Source organism: Babylonia areolata, chromosome 12 (genome assembly GCF_041734735.1).
Source record: "Babylonia areolata isolate BAREFJ2019XMU chromosome 12, ASM4173473v1, whole genome shotgun sequence".
Classification (NCBI taxonomy): domain Eukaryota; kingdom Metazoa; phylum Mollusca; class Gastropoda; order Neogastropoda; family Buccinidae; genus Babylonia; species Babylonia areolata.
This window is the reverse complement of record NC_134887.1, coordinates 41,051,399-41,065,504: the sequence shown is the minus strand read 5'-3', so window position 1 is coordinate 41,065,504 and position 14,106 is coordinate 41,051,399. Positions and strand designations below refer to the sequence as shown.

At 45.7% G+C, this 14,106-nt stretch overlaps 1 protein-coding gene across 2 annotated transcripts; it reads right to left on the bottom strand.

The window, feature by feature from the left end:
- Window positions 1-6,907: 6,907 nt before the first annotated feature.
- LOC143288211 (uncharacterized) lies at window positions 6,908-13,627 on the bottom strand. 2 transcript variants are annotated; one of them, XM_076596544.1, is made up of 4 exons: window positions 13,500-13,627; window positions 11,270-11,604; window positions 8,937-9,144; window positions 6,908-7,896 (listed from the first exon to the last, which is right to left on the bottom strand). In XM_076596544.1, exons 2-4 carry the CDS (start codon window positions 11,514-11,516, stop codon window positions 7,050-7,052), a joined length of 1,302 nt encoding a protein of 433 aa, XP_076452659.1. In that variant the 5' UTR covers window positions 11,517-11,604; window positions 13,500-13,627; the 3' UTR covers window positions 6,908-7,049. The 2 variants fall into 2 exon arrangements, with proteins under 2 accessions (XP_076452659.1, XP_076452660.1); XM_076596545.1 differs by lacking the exon at window positions 13,500-13,627 and adding an exon at window positions 13,233-13,315.
- Between the last annotated feature and the right edge of the window lie 479 nt (window positions 13,628-14,106).

The following is a 14,106-nucleotide window of genomic DNA, read 5'->3' as shown; positions in this document are numbered from 1 at the left end:
CCTTTATGTTTGTGTGACGTCTTGCGGATAAACAACGGCAGATTAAAATGATGGCAACTCGTTATGTGGCCTGAATGTTATAATCCAAAACATGTACAACTGATCAATCTTTAACTCTCTCCATACGAACGGCGAAAGAGACGACGTTAACAGCGTTTCATCCCAATTACCATCATCACAATATTGCAAGCGGGAGGCTCTTATACTGAAGAGGTGAATGTTGACAAAGAATACCACAGTTCTGACGACAGAAGCTAAAGGTCGGGTTATTCAGACACCCACTGGACATCTGAGGGGTCTGTGTAGAGGAGAAGAGAGGACTGGCCATACTGAGTGAGTTAAATCACGGAAACACTCAAGGGGGTGTGGCAAGTGAGGGAGGCGTATTCCTGGCCTACGCATAAGCTGTGATGCTTTGGTCAGGTCCTTGGAGCCTGCCGAGTACTGTGTGTTTGTGAGCCTGTTGGTGTGGTTTTGAATGCAGTTTTGTCCTGTCAGTGTAAGTTGTATTGCTACAAGCGTGACCTGTGCCATATCCTGTTGGGTTTCTCTGTATGCAGATTTGCAAAATAATGATACTGATCCCATATTTGACTTTGTTTGGAACTTCAGCTTTCATGAGAGAGGCCTCCTGCTCACATCGGGCCCCTTTTGCACACACACACACTCTCTCTCTCTCTCTCTGTGAAACACACTGTCACACAGTGACATACACACACTGCCTGTAGAGTAATAACCTTGCCAAGGGAAACTTGTGTGTTGTGTCTGATAAACAGTCATCCCCATACACACACACACTACACACACAAACACAAAACCACACATGTGTGAACACACACACACACACACACACAACACAAACACAACACATACAAACCCCCCAAGAAGAACCAAACCATCCGCACAAAAAAACAAAAAAACCCTAAAAATCATTCCCTCCAAACAGGTGCTGGCCAGCCGGGACTACCCAGCCCGTAACCACGTGTGGGTGCCCTTCCCGCAGCACGCGCCCATGTCGGACGAGATGTTCTACTTCAACGGGCTGCACGCGGCCAGCATGGTGGCCCTTGAGCGCACCACACGCCTCCTGAAGAACACCTTCCAGCGCCTGGAGCTGCTGGAGATGCTGCCGGACAAGATCCCCTCTGTGGTGCTGGCGGCCTGCGCCCTCCTCAACTTCCTCCTCGACCGGGAGGAGGTGGTGGGGGAGGACCGCTTCCCCGTGCTCAGCGGCAGTGGGTTTGATGGCACGCCTGGCAGTGGTGCCGCCGGCAGTGGCAGTGCTGGCAGGAAGAAGAAAGTGGCAGCGACTGTGTGACGTGTGTGAACTGTGCTGTGTGGGAGTCTTGGAAGTTGAAGCGTCGTGTGAATTGGAGTGTGTGGTATGAAGTGTGAAGTGATGTGTGTGGTAGGAAGTGTGAAGTGAAGTGTGTGGTATGAACAGTGTGAACTGATGTGTGTGGTATGAACAGTGTGATTTGAAGTGTGTGATATGAACAGTGTGACTTGAAGCATGTGGTATGCGAGAGTTGAAGTGTGTGGTATGAAAAGTCCAACTTGAAGCGTGTGAGTTGAAGTGTGTGGTATGAAAAGTCCAACTTGAAGCGTGTGAGTTGAAGTGTGTGGTATGAACAGTCCGACTTGAAGCGTGTGAGTTGAAGTGTGTGGTATGAACAGTCCAACTTGAAGCGTGTGAGTTGAACTGTGTGGTATGAACAGTCCAACTTGAAGCGTTAGAGTTGAAGTGTGTGATATGAACAGTGTGATTTGAAGCTGTGCGGTATCATCCGTGTGACTTGAAGCATGTGACGTGAACTTGAAGTGTGTGATATGTACAGTATTACTTAAGGCATGTGAATTGAAGTCTGTGGCCGCCACCGGCAAGAAGAAGAAAGGGACAGTGTGAAATGTGAACTGTGCTGTGCGAGTCTTGAAGTGAAAGCATGTGAACTGAAGTGTGTGGTATGAACAGTGTGAATTGAAGTGTGTGGTATGAACTGTAATTTGAACAGTGTGAATTGAAGTGTGTGGTATGAACTGTGTGACTTGAAGGGTGTGAATTGAGGTGTGTGGTATGAACAGTGTGAATTGAAGTGTGTGGTATGAACAGTGTGAACTGAAGTGTGTGGTATGAACAGTGTGAACTGAAGTGTGTGGTATGAACAGTGTGAATTGAAGTGTGTGGTATGAACTGTAATTTGAACAGTGTGAATTGAAGTGTGTGGTATGAACAGTGCGTATTGAAGTATGTGGTATGAACTGTGCGACTTGAAGGGTGTGAATTGAAGTGTGTGGTATGAACAGTGTGAATTGAAGTGTGTGGTATGAACAGTGTGAATTGAAGTGTGTGATTTGAGCTGTGTGACCTGAATCGGGGCCTGAAGTCTGTCAGTGTGTGCAACCTGAACCAGGTGACTTGAAGCCAGTGAAATGGTGAAGAAGTATCACTTTGAGGGCGCACACGCACGAACACACACCCACACACACACACACACATGCATGCACGCACTCGCACACACACACACACACACACACACACAGCAAGGCCATGTCAACAAGAAGCAGAAAAAGCAACTCACCATGTGAGCATGTGGTTTGATCCACATCACTCCATGAACACTGAAGCAGCAGTACATTGAGGGCATAAGTATGTGTCTTGTGTGTGTGTGAGAGAGAGAGAGAGAGAGATGCGTGTGTCTGTGTGCATGTGTGATTGTGTGTGTATGGTGTGGCATGGGTCTAGAAGAGAGAGTGCTGGAATTCAGATGCGAGAAATGCATTACATGATTGCAGATGTGTGACTGAAAAAATATAATTTGTAAAAAAAACATTTTCTGCATGTAGGTTTGTCTGTTCAAATTCTTCACTCAAGTTCACTGTGTGTTTCCTCAAGATGGTCAGCCAGAGACCATTAAATCTGAAATGATCAGAAGTAGCTAAATAATTTTTTCCTTCATCACATTTGCCCTTAAACTAAAGCCAGGATTGTTTGGTTTCTTCTATTACTTGCTCTGTTAATCTCCAACAAAATAGATATTCTCTGGATAGCTGGTCCGTTTATTTGAAGACAACTCATACAAGGCTGTTGGCTTACTTTTAGACTTAAAAATTTGCTGTGTACGCATCATCATAACGGAACCTTACCATATTATGGTAAATGAGTGATATCAGGAAACAAAATCTAAGAGACAATAGACTGACAAGTAGACAGGTACACAGAATAGACAGAATGCCGAATGGTGGGCTTAAACAGGCAAGGATTTTCAAAATAAAAGAGTTGAGGATTATCATGGTGAATGTGTGTAAACTGTGAGGTTTCTGGATTATCCGTAACCTGAACTGCCATCATTTCCAGCTTGTAAGGCAAAACAGTGCATGAGATATCCCATGAATTTAAAGAAAACTTTAACATGAATCCTACATGCTATTTGTGCTGAAGCTTCCAAAAAAGTCTGAGAGCTCTTTATCAAGTAGTAGTAGAGACAATGACTATCAACTCCATGTTTCCTCAACAGAGACATCATTTTCAGAACCTAGATTGGAATCCAAATGTTTTTGTCTGCTGTAAGCTCTCTTACTCTGTCCCATGATCTATTAGTCTGTTGGGCAGCCTTTTTTTTTTTTTTAATTTGCTGCCAGTACAGTATATACCGGTACCATTTTGAAGCCTTCAGCTGAACTGAAACAGTGGTGATGCCTTTGTCCCACAACATGTTTAACACACTGTACCTCAAGTGCTGTCTGCAACAACTTTGCTGCTTCTTTTAGACAAAGTGTGGGTATTTTTGTTCTTGGTACGGTGAGTACTATGTAACAACCCAGATGCTTCACTTTGACTAAGGATGGCTATTTTTGTTCTGCAGTGGGCATATTCAGTTTCCCTTTCTGAATCATCTTTATTCCTAATCAGTGCTTTCAGCTTGGTGTATGATGTTTGATGTCGACAGTGCACTCAGCTCTTGTGGTGTTGGTCCACAGAAACTGAAGTGCAGCTGCACTGAAGTGTAAAGTCACAGTCTAGTTACTAAGCAGTGCAGCTGCACTGAAGAGGTACAAAGTGTTCAGTCACAGTCCAGTTACTAAGCAGTGCAGCTGCACTGAAGAGGTACGAAGTGTTCAGTCACAGTCCAGTTACTAAGCAGTGCAGCTGCGCTGAAGGGGTACAAAGTGTTAAGTCACAGTCCAGTTATTAAGCAGTGCAGCTGCACTGAAGGGGTACAAAGTGTTCAGTCACAGTCCAGTTACTAAGCAGTGCAGCTGTACTAAATAGGTACAAAGTGTTAAGTCACAGTCCAGTTACTAAGCAGTGCAGCTGCACTGAAGAGGTACAAAATGTTCAGTCACAGTCAACGGGTGCAATAGCCGAATGGTTAAAGCATTGGACTTTCAATCTGAGGGTCCCGGGTTCGAATCACGGTGATGGCGCCTGGTGGGTAAAGGGTGGAGATTTTTACGATCTCCCAGGTCAACATATGTGCAGACCTGCTAGTGCCTGAAGCCCCTTCATGTGTATGTGCAAGCAGAAGATCAAATACGCACGTTAAAGATTCGTAATCCATGTCAGCGTTCAGTGGGTTATGGAAACAAGAACATACCCAGCATGCACACCCCTGAAAACGGAGTATGGCTGCCTACATGGCGGGGTAAAAACGGTCATACATGTAAAAGCCCACTCGTGTGCATGCGAGTGAACGCAGAAGAAGAAGTTAAGTTAAGTCACATTCCAGTTACTAAGCAGTGCAGCTGCACTGAAGTGGTACAAAGTGTTCAGTCACAGTCCAGTTACAAAGCAGTACTGCTGCACTGAAGGGGTACAAAGTGTTCAGTCACAGTCCAGTTACTAAGCAGTGCAGCTGCACTGAAGGGGTACAAAGTGTTCAGTCACAGTCCAGTTACTAAGCAGTGCAGCTGCACTGAAGGGGTACAAAGTGTTCAGTCACAGTCCAGTTACTAAGCTGTGCTTCCACTCCCAGCCGCCCTGTTGTGCATGATCAGATATGTTTCTGGTTTTCATGGAGGCACTTGGTACATTTTTCTGTTTTCTTTATTTTCCCACTAGTTATAGACTCATTTAGTCCCAATTTAAATGCTGCTGTCCTGTTGACTTTTTCACCCCATGGTTGATCTCATTCACTTTTCAGCTGAGCCACATATGGAATTCAGTATTACTTTGATACACTAGAGAAAAATAAAAATGAACAGTTTCCAATTGAACATCAAGACAAACTGAATGTTGAAGTGGTGAGACCAAAACAACAACAACAACAACAACAACAAAAAAACCCAAGTGTTTTTCAGTGTGATCATGTGTGTTTAACTCTCTCCATACGAACGGCGAAAGAGACGACGTTAACAGCGTTTCACCCCAATTACCATCATCAAAATAGTGCAAGCGGAAGGCTCTTATACTGAAGAGGTGAATGTTCACAAAGAATACCACAATTCTGACGATGGAAGCTAAAGGTTGGGTCATCCAGACACCCACTGGACATCCGAGGGGTCTGTGTAGAGGAGAAGAGAGGACTGGCCGTACTGAGTGAGTTAATGCGATCAAATGTATTGTCAGATACTGAGTTTGCTGTCAAGTGTTAAGCATGTGACTGGTGCTACATGACAGTCACATTGTTGTTAGGATAGGGTGCATACAGTCCATAAGATTCAGGCACTGGGCTCAGATGTATGTAAGGAAGTTGTGTCTTACACTTACAGGTTGGAAATCATAGTATTCACTAAAACAATAAGAAAAAAGTAAATTCACAAATGATTAAAAGTGATAAAAACATGCAATACAATCATACAGATGTGTTCATATCAATGGTGTTTATTCTCAGAGATTACAAAATCATACATTGTGCAATTATGCAGAGTTCACCATGCAATGTGGCATTCAGTGATTCACACAGCAGTATCTGCAATGTTGAACCACTGGTTATTACCAACACACCTGACAGATGCATACAGCTTATACCTGCAGTGTTACTGTTCGGAAATGTGAGTAGCATTCCCATGTTTCTGAGAGGTGGATGACACTCGACTAGTTCATCAACTTCATGTCTTCCAATTAGAACCCACAGCACACTGGAGGAAGAGACGGTGATGCACTGAAAACTCATGGGACTGGAACATTTTTGTACACACTTAATATACACACTTATGTGGAGCGATGGCATAGAGGTAACGTGTCCGCCCAGGAAGCTCGGCCGCCGATATTTTCTCCCCCTCCACTAGACCTTGAGTCGTGGTCTGGACGCTAGTCATTCAGATGAGACGATAAACCGAGGTCCCGTGTGCAGCATGCTCTTAGCACACGTAAAAGAACCCATGGCAACAAAAGGGTTGTTCCTGGCAAAATTCTGTAGAAAAATCCACTTTGGAAAAGAAATAAAACTGCACGCAGGAAAAAAATTATTTAAAAAAGGGTGGCGCTGTAGTGTAGCGACACGTTCTCCCTGGGGAGAGCAGCCCGAATTTCACACAGAGAGATCTGTTGTGACAAAAAGAAAATGCAAATACAAATATCCAGGGAGTGAGTGACAGTGTGGGACCAGTATCCCAGAAGAACATCACTCCTAGAACAACCAGTACTTAGAATCAGGTCAATTCGGGCAACCAGTATTTTTTGACCACCAGTATCTCTGGGTCACAGACTTGATACACATATAGAATTCTGTGACAGCTGACACTGCCAGTATCCCATGATTTGAAGTCCCCACTGACATGTGACAGTATGATGACTCACCAATAGTGGCACCAGACTCGATACATCTAGTACTCTATGACAGCTGACACTGCCAGTATCCTGTGACCTGTGATCCCTGAAAATCAATTCACATCCAGAATTCTATGACAGCTGATATTGCCAGTATCCCATGACCTGAAGTCCCAGCTGACGTGACAGTATGATGACTCACCAGCAGTGGCACCAGACTCGATACACATCCAGAATTCTACGACGGCTGACATTGCCAGTATCCGGTGATCTGCAATCCCCCGCTGACACATGTGACAAAACGATGACACGCCAACACTGGCAGCACCTGTCGCCACCATCACCTCAGCAGCAAGGCCTTGAACTCAGCCAGGGACTCCATGAGGTTCTTCAGCATTTCGTTTTTCTGCCGGGCTACTTCCAGGTTCTCCCGCTGCATTTCCAGAACCTCCCTGTGCATCTCCTTCAGCTCTTCCAGGCGCCGGGTGTTCTCCGCTCGCGTCCTTTTCTCAAACATCTTGAACCACTGCGGCATGGACGCTGCCTGTCGGGCCGGGGTGGTCTGGCCTCCGCACAGCTGACCACTGTCGTTGATGTACAGACCTGTCGGGGCGGATGTCGTCTGCACGATCTGACCGTCGTCGCTCACCACCAGCTGGGACTGCGGCAGACTCAAGCTCTTGCCCAGTGCCTGCAGGCTCCCCAGCACGCCCAAGGGACCCGGCGTTTTTCTCGTCTTGGCTTTCACTGGCTCACCGTTAAAGTTTCGCCCGATCACCACCTCCGTGTCTTGGTCAGCGTCTTTGGATTTTTTAGCGGCAGGCCCATTGGCTTCCGTGGAAACTCTTTTGCGGCCCAGTCCCTCCAAGTCAGCCCCGGTTCCTTCCCCTTGTCCCTCTTCGGTGTGGGAGGTGGTGGGGTGCTGAGGGTTGGACATCACGGGACCGGGCAGGGAGGCGACGGGACCTGTGGGGTTGAGCACGGCGGAGTTGGGGATGGTGACAGGGGCGTTGGGGAAGGCGACCGAGGGATTGTGGACAACATCGCCCTCACAGGTGATGGTCCCTTTCTGACTGCGCGCAGCTGGCTCCTGCTCCAGGATCATCTTCTCCATCTTCATCACCTCCTTCATCAGGCCGTAGTACTGCCACGTCTGGGCACGGCCCCCTGTGCTGGTCCGTCGGTAGCTGCCCACACACACATTTTGCTGAACAGACGTTAGATTAATGGCCACTCCCCATGGAGGCATTCACCCCAACAAGTTATACCTTTACCACTCCCGGTTGTAAGCATTTACCCCAACAACTTATACCTTTACCACTCCCATTGTAAGCATTTACCCCAACAACTTATACCTTTACCACTCTCCTTGTAAGCATTTACCCCAACAACTTATACCTTTACCACTCCCCTTAAAAGCATTTACCCCCACAACTTATACCTCCACCACTACTCCTGGATACATTTACCCCTGGATACATTTACCCCAACAACTTATACCTTTACCACTCCCCTTAGAAGCATTGACCGAACATGGAAAGAAATAATGCATTGTATCAGTAAAGTATGAAAAAAAAAAAACCCAAAAAACCCCCCATAATTATATTAATGATAGCTTTTAAGATAAAAAAAAAAAAAGCTGTCAAATGTGTCCCATTTTTTATATTCTAAAAATGTTTGCCAATGAAAGACACAGAACCAAGATGACCAGCTTGAGACTGGCAAAAGATAAGATAAAAAAAAAACAAACCCAAAACATGCAAACTAACAAATAATGAAAAAAACATAGTTACTGAGAAATATTACCCACATATTACTCAACGACAAGTTCCATGTTTCACTGTGTGAAACAGGATCGATAGTTCAGTGCAGTTCTGTTCAACTGATGTTGCTTCTTGTCCAGCTGCCACTGACAATCTCACCTGACATTTTGTTCTCAGCACTGACTTGTCACTGACAATATGTTCTCAGCACTGACTTGTCACTGACAATATGTTCTCAGCACTGACTTGTCACTGAAAATATGTTCTCAGCGCTCACCTGTCACTGTCATTGTGTTTTCAGTGCTCATCTGTCACTGACACTATGTTCTCAGCACTCACCTGTCACTGTGTTCTCAGCACTCACCTGTCACAGACACCATGTTCTCAGCATTCACCTGTCACTGTCACTGTGTTCTCAGCACTCACCTGTCACTGACATACCTATGTTCTCAGCACTCACTCACCTGTCTCGCAGGCTGCGGAACTTGGCGCTGCACTCCGCCCAGGAGAAGTTCCCGTAGCCCTTGGCAACCATTTCCTCCGTCACCCTCTGCCACACGTTCATCTTGCGCTGGCCGAACTTGTGGAACTCGGGCAGGTACTTTTTGTACAGCTGGATGAGCTCCATGGTCTCCTCCGTGTTCCAGAACTTCAGTCTGTTCGGGTCCACCACTGGAAACAGCACAACAATGAGATTATGCTGAGATCATACCATCGACACATGCACAATGCACACACACACTCATGCACTCAACAAACAGTAGTGACACTGAAGATAAGGAGTGCCCTATCTCAAACACATACAAATGCACACACTCACTCACTCATTCACACATACATGACCAAAACACATATAAATTCAAAAGGACTTACACATAACGAAAATGAAAAGGAAATTTTCTATCTAAAATTATGTTTAAATAACATACTTATGTGACCCAACTAGTGCAGACTCCGGCAGGGGTCTGACATTCCTGTCCTGTGCAAACTACTATCCGCCTATGCGGAGAAAACGAAACTACAGCCGATAACCTCCCGGAAGTAGGTAACCTCACCTTTGTCCTGCTGATTCGAAGGGCTCTCAGTAAAGTGTGGATTCAACCCACCGACCCGATTTTCTTTGCGCTACATTTATCAGCACAGCTGTGGTCCACAGACCTCTATATCAAAACAATTAATGCAAAATGACTATTGTGTAAATTCCATCAATAGATCAAAATTACATTGTTTTTTCTACACATCGAATTTTTATTCTATTTTTTTTCCCTGTCACATCAACTGCACTGCTTAAATGGCATCATTTCCATGCCACTGATTCCATTTCCTGAAACACAGCCACCCCCTTAAAGTGTGCTGCAATGTGAATATCTCCACCCAAAGCAGCCCACATTTACCACTGTCTTCATATCTATGTATCCAGGAATATTTATCTGTTCACATTTCAAAATGCCCCTCTTTATCATAATTTTATGATAGGATACTTAAAAAAAAACAACAAAAAAACCACCACCTGCAAACCTTTGTTGAACACTCGATCTGCGCTGACATGAGGTCAGACAGTGGGTAAAAAACCAGGTTTAATTACACATACTTAATGGTGACCCAACTAGTGCAGACTCCAGCTGGGGTCTGACATTCCTGTCCTGTGCAAACTACTATCCGCCTATGCGAAGAAAACGAAAGTACTATGGTCGATAACCTCCCGGACGTAGGTAACCTCCCCTTTGTCCCCCTGGCTAGCGACCTCTTTTTCCGGCAGCCATCTCGACACCTGTTCCTGTGCACTTCATACGGCTAAGTTTTTTTTGCATTTTCTATCTGTTTATCTGTTCTTTGGCGTTTCTGTTTTGTGTCCAATTATGTCTTCAAACAGGTCGCAAAATTACAGGTTGTGTTTTCTATCCTACATGAAAGCTCAAGTTTATTCTGGTGAATGACAGAATCTCACGTCTTATTTTTCACTTGTCATGACTGTATGTTTAGCAAATGGGGTAGTCTATCAGTGTCAAAAATCTTCTGGGTTTTTTTGTTTTTTTTCTTCTGTTTTTGGTTGTTGTTCTGTGTGTGTGGCATCCCCAGAGGGCTATTCCCCGTCAGTGATATCCCCTTCCTGAGTGTTGTTCCCCTGACCTACAGTGCTGTCCCTGAGAGCCGAGGGTTGTTCCCCCTTACCTTCAGTGGTGCCCCCTGAGTGTTGTTCCCCTTCAGTGGTATCCCCCCAGTGTTGTTTCCCCTTCCCTTCAGTGGCGTCCCCTGGGGGCCTTCAGTAGTTTCCCTAGAGGGTTGTCCCCCTTATCTTCAGTGGTGTCCCCTGACGACCTTCAGTGATACCCTCTGTGGACTGTTGTGCAGTGGTGTCCCCTGAAGGTTGTTCCCCTTACCTTCAATGGTGTCCCCTGAGGACTGTTCCCTTTACTTTCAGTGTTATTCCTTAAGGGCTAACCCCTTACGTTTAGAGGTATTCCCTGAGGGTGTCCCCCTTACCTTCAGTGATGCCCCCTGAGTGTTGTTCCCCTTACCTTCCACGGAGTCCCCTGAGAATTGTTCCCCTTACCTTCAGTGGTGTCCCCTGAGGACCTTCAGTGATACCCCCTGTTGGTTGTTGCGCAGTGGTGTTCCTAAGGGTTGTCCCCCTTATCTTCAGTGGTGTCCCCTGAGGACCGTCAGTGATACCCCCTGTGGATTGTTGTGCAGTGGTGTCCCTAAGGGTTTTCCCCCCTTACTTTCAGTGGCGTCTGCTGAGGTTGTCCTCCTGACCTTCAGTGGAGTCTGTCCCCCTAAGGGTTGTCCCCCTTACCTTCAGTGGTGTCCCCTGAGGGCTGTTCCCCAGCGGCCTTGGTCAGGCTGTCAGCGGGCAGAAGCTGCAGTGGCTCCTGGGCCGTCAGGGGAGCGGCACTCAGCTGTGCTCCGTGCATCCCTCGGCCGCCCGGCACCACCGCTTTGCCCATCATACCAGAGCTGTCCCCCCCAGGCGGCATGTAGCCGCTGGCATTCTGGGGGAAGACCGGCACCGGGATCATGGGAATGTCAGGGCGTGTGGACATTCTGTCTGTGCTCTGTGATGATGGCTGCAGGAACAGGTGCTGCTACATGTCAGGACTGTGGGCAGGGTCTTCTGGTCAGTCCCCCTCTCTGACAACCAAAGAGCATACAAGGATTTTTTTTATTTGTTGTTTTCTGAATGTATTTCAAAAACTAGGAAATGTGTTTCAATCCTTCAAAAGTTCAATGAACTTTCACCGTGCACACGATAAAAAGTGTATCAAAATGTTGACATATATTGTAACATACAAGAAGCTTGAGACAAAACATCTTGCAGTGTGTACAAGAGAATGGTTGGGATTTCTAGGACACAGTGAACTCATACACACACACACACACACACACACACACACGTACATGTACTGTTGCACTTTGAAGTGCATACAGACACCTGTTCTTACACAACCGATCAGTTATGTCCTGTATGTGGGGATATGTGCGAGTGACATTCTCTGATCATGCTGCATGCTTAATAAATGGAATGTATATATAGGCATCAAAAGTTCATAATGACAGATAGAATGAGGAGGGGCAAGGACTGATCAGTATGAAAAACATACATGATGATAATGCTGAATTATGAATATGATGTTGACTGTTTGACAAACAGTAGCAGTGATAACTGATGATAATGCTGAATATGATGTTGACTGTTTGACAAACAGTAACAGTGATAACCGATGATAATGCTGAATATGATGTTGACTGTTTGACAAACAGTAGCAGTGATAACCGATGATAATGCTGAATATGATGTTGACTGTTTGACAAACAGTAGCAGTGATAACTGATGATAATGCTGAATATGATGTTGACTGTTTGACAAACAGTAGCAGTGATAACTGATGATAATGTTGAATATGATGATGACTGTTTGACAAACAGTAGCAGTGATGACTCTGTCATGGTTCATGCATGCTGGGTATTTTAGTGTCTCCATAAGCCACCGAACAATGACATGGGTTACAGGATCTTTAACGTGCGTATTTTGATCTCCTGATAAATCCCACATGGTTGACTGAGACTGATACTAGTGATACCAACAGGCTACTTCCTCAGCAAACAAAACTCAAAAGAAAAGGGTATTTTCACTATTGTGTAAATGTTGCAGTAAATTCTTATGACTCGTGTTGTCTGTTCTATGTCTGGAAATAAATCCCACATGGTTGACAGAGGCTGATCAATACTACTACTAGTGATACTGATAGCCTACTTCCTCAGCAAAACAAAACTCAAAAGAAAAGGGTATTTTCACTGCTATGTAAATGTTGCAGTAAATTCTTATGATTCGTGTTGGCATTCTCATGAGATTCATGTCAAAGACAGATACACACGTACAGTGGCTGTACACATTCGAGTATGTGATTCTGCTTATTTTATTAAACAAACTGGTTACTAACACACGCCCTTCTACACAAAACGAAACTCACACCGTGCTCACACGCACGGGTTCTATGTTGCAAAAATCCACTTGGTAACGACTGCAATAAATACATAGAAAAAGGTTGATGAACACACGGCAACAGCGGTAGGTAAATTGAACTCATCTCTTTCCCGTTCTCAAAACAGCTGAACTCAGTCGAACTAGTCAGAAACTGAACACACTCAAGCTCGAGATTGGCCTTGTTGGTTGGTGTTTGCAAAGTATTTTCAAACGAAAAATCAACTGCTGAATAATCTTAACGGTGTTTTAGAGCGAGAGTCGGAAGAAATCTCACACTATTCGGTAAGTAATAATGAAAGAAGGCATTCGTTGTGCAGGCCTGCGTGCACAACTTTAGACGATCGCGACACAGACGATCGCATTACCATGTTCAAGATGGCGTCTGTGCCTGAACTCGCAAAGCAGACACCGAAACAATCAATATGTTCGTTCAAATCAAAGCGGCCATTTGTAAACAATTTTATTTTCTGGGCTGGCTAGGTTATGCCAAGATTGTAATTCATGACAGAGAGCCAAATCAATGACAATCTTTGTTACAAACCTCGTGATCAAGTGAGTTAAAACCAACTTCTGTCTTGAACTCGAAGTCGACCCAAGTGCTCGCGCTGTTATGCAAATGAGTTCAGTAGCTTGTGCTGTGCAACCCATGGACAAAGCGAGCGCTGGCCAAGATCTGACGGTCTCACCACTCTCTTCCACACATATTCTTCACTTTCAGTGTGTGTGTGTGTCTGTGTCTGTGTCTGTGTCTGTGCGTGTGGCTGTGTGTCTGTGTGAATAAAAATATCGCATTTCGTAAATAATTTGCCAACGCACACAGGTGGGATCATGTGGGATGGGATGTGGAAGGATGGGGTAGAATGGGATGGGAGGGGGGCGTGAGGTGTGAGGGTGTGAGGGGATGGGGGGAACATGGGCAGGGCGGAGTTACGGGGTGTGGTGTGGAGGGGAGGGGTGTGGTGTGGAATGCAGTGGAATGCGAGGTGTGGTGTGGTGAGGAGGGGTGTGGTGTGGTGGGGAGGGGTGTGGTGTGGGATGGTGGGGAGGGGTGTGGTGTAGAGGGGTGAGGTGGGGTGGGATGTGGGGTGATGTGAGATACAGGTGTGGTGGTGTGAGATATGGGTGTGGTGGGGTGTGGTGTGGTGGTG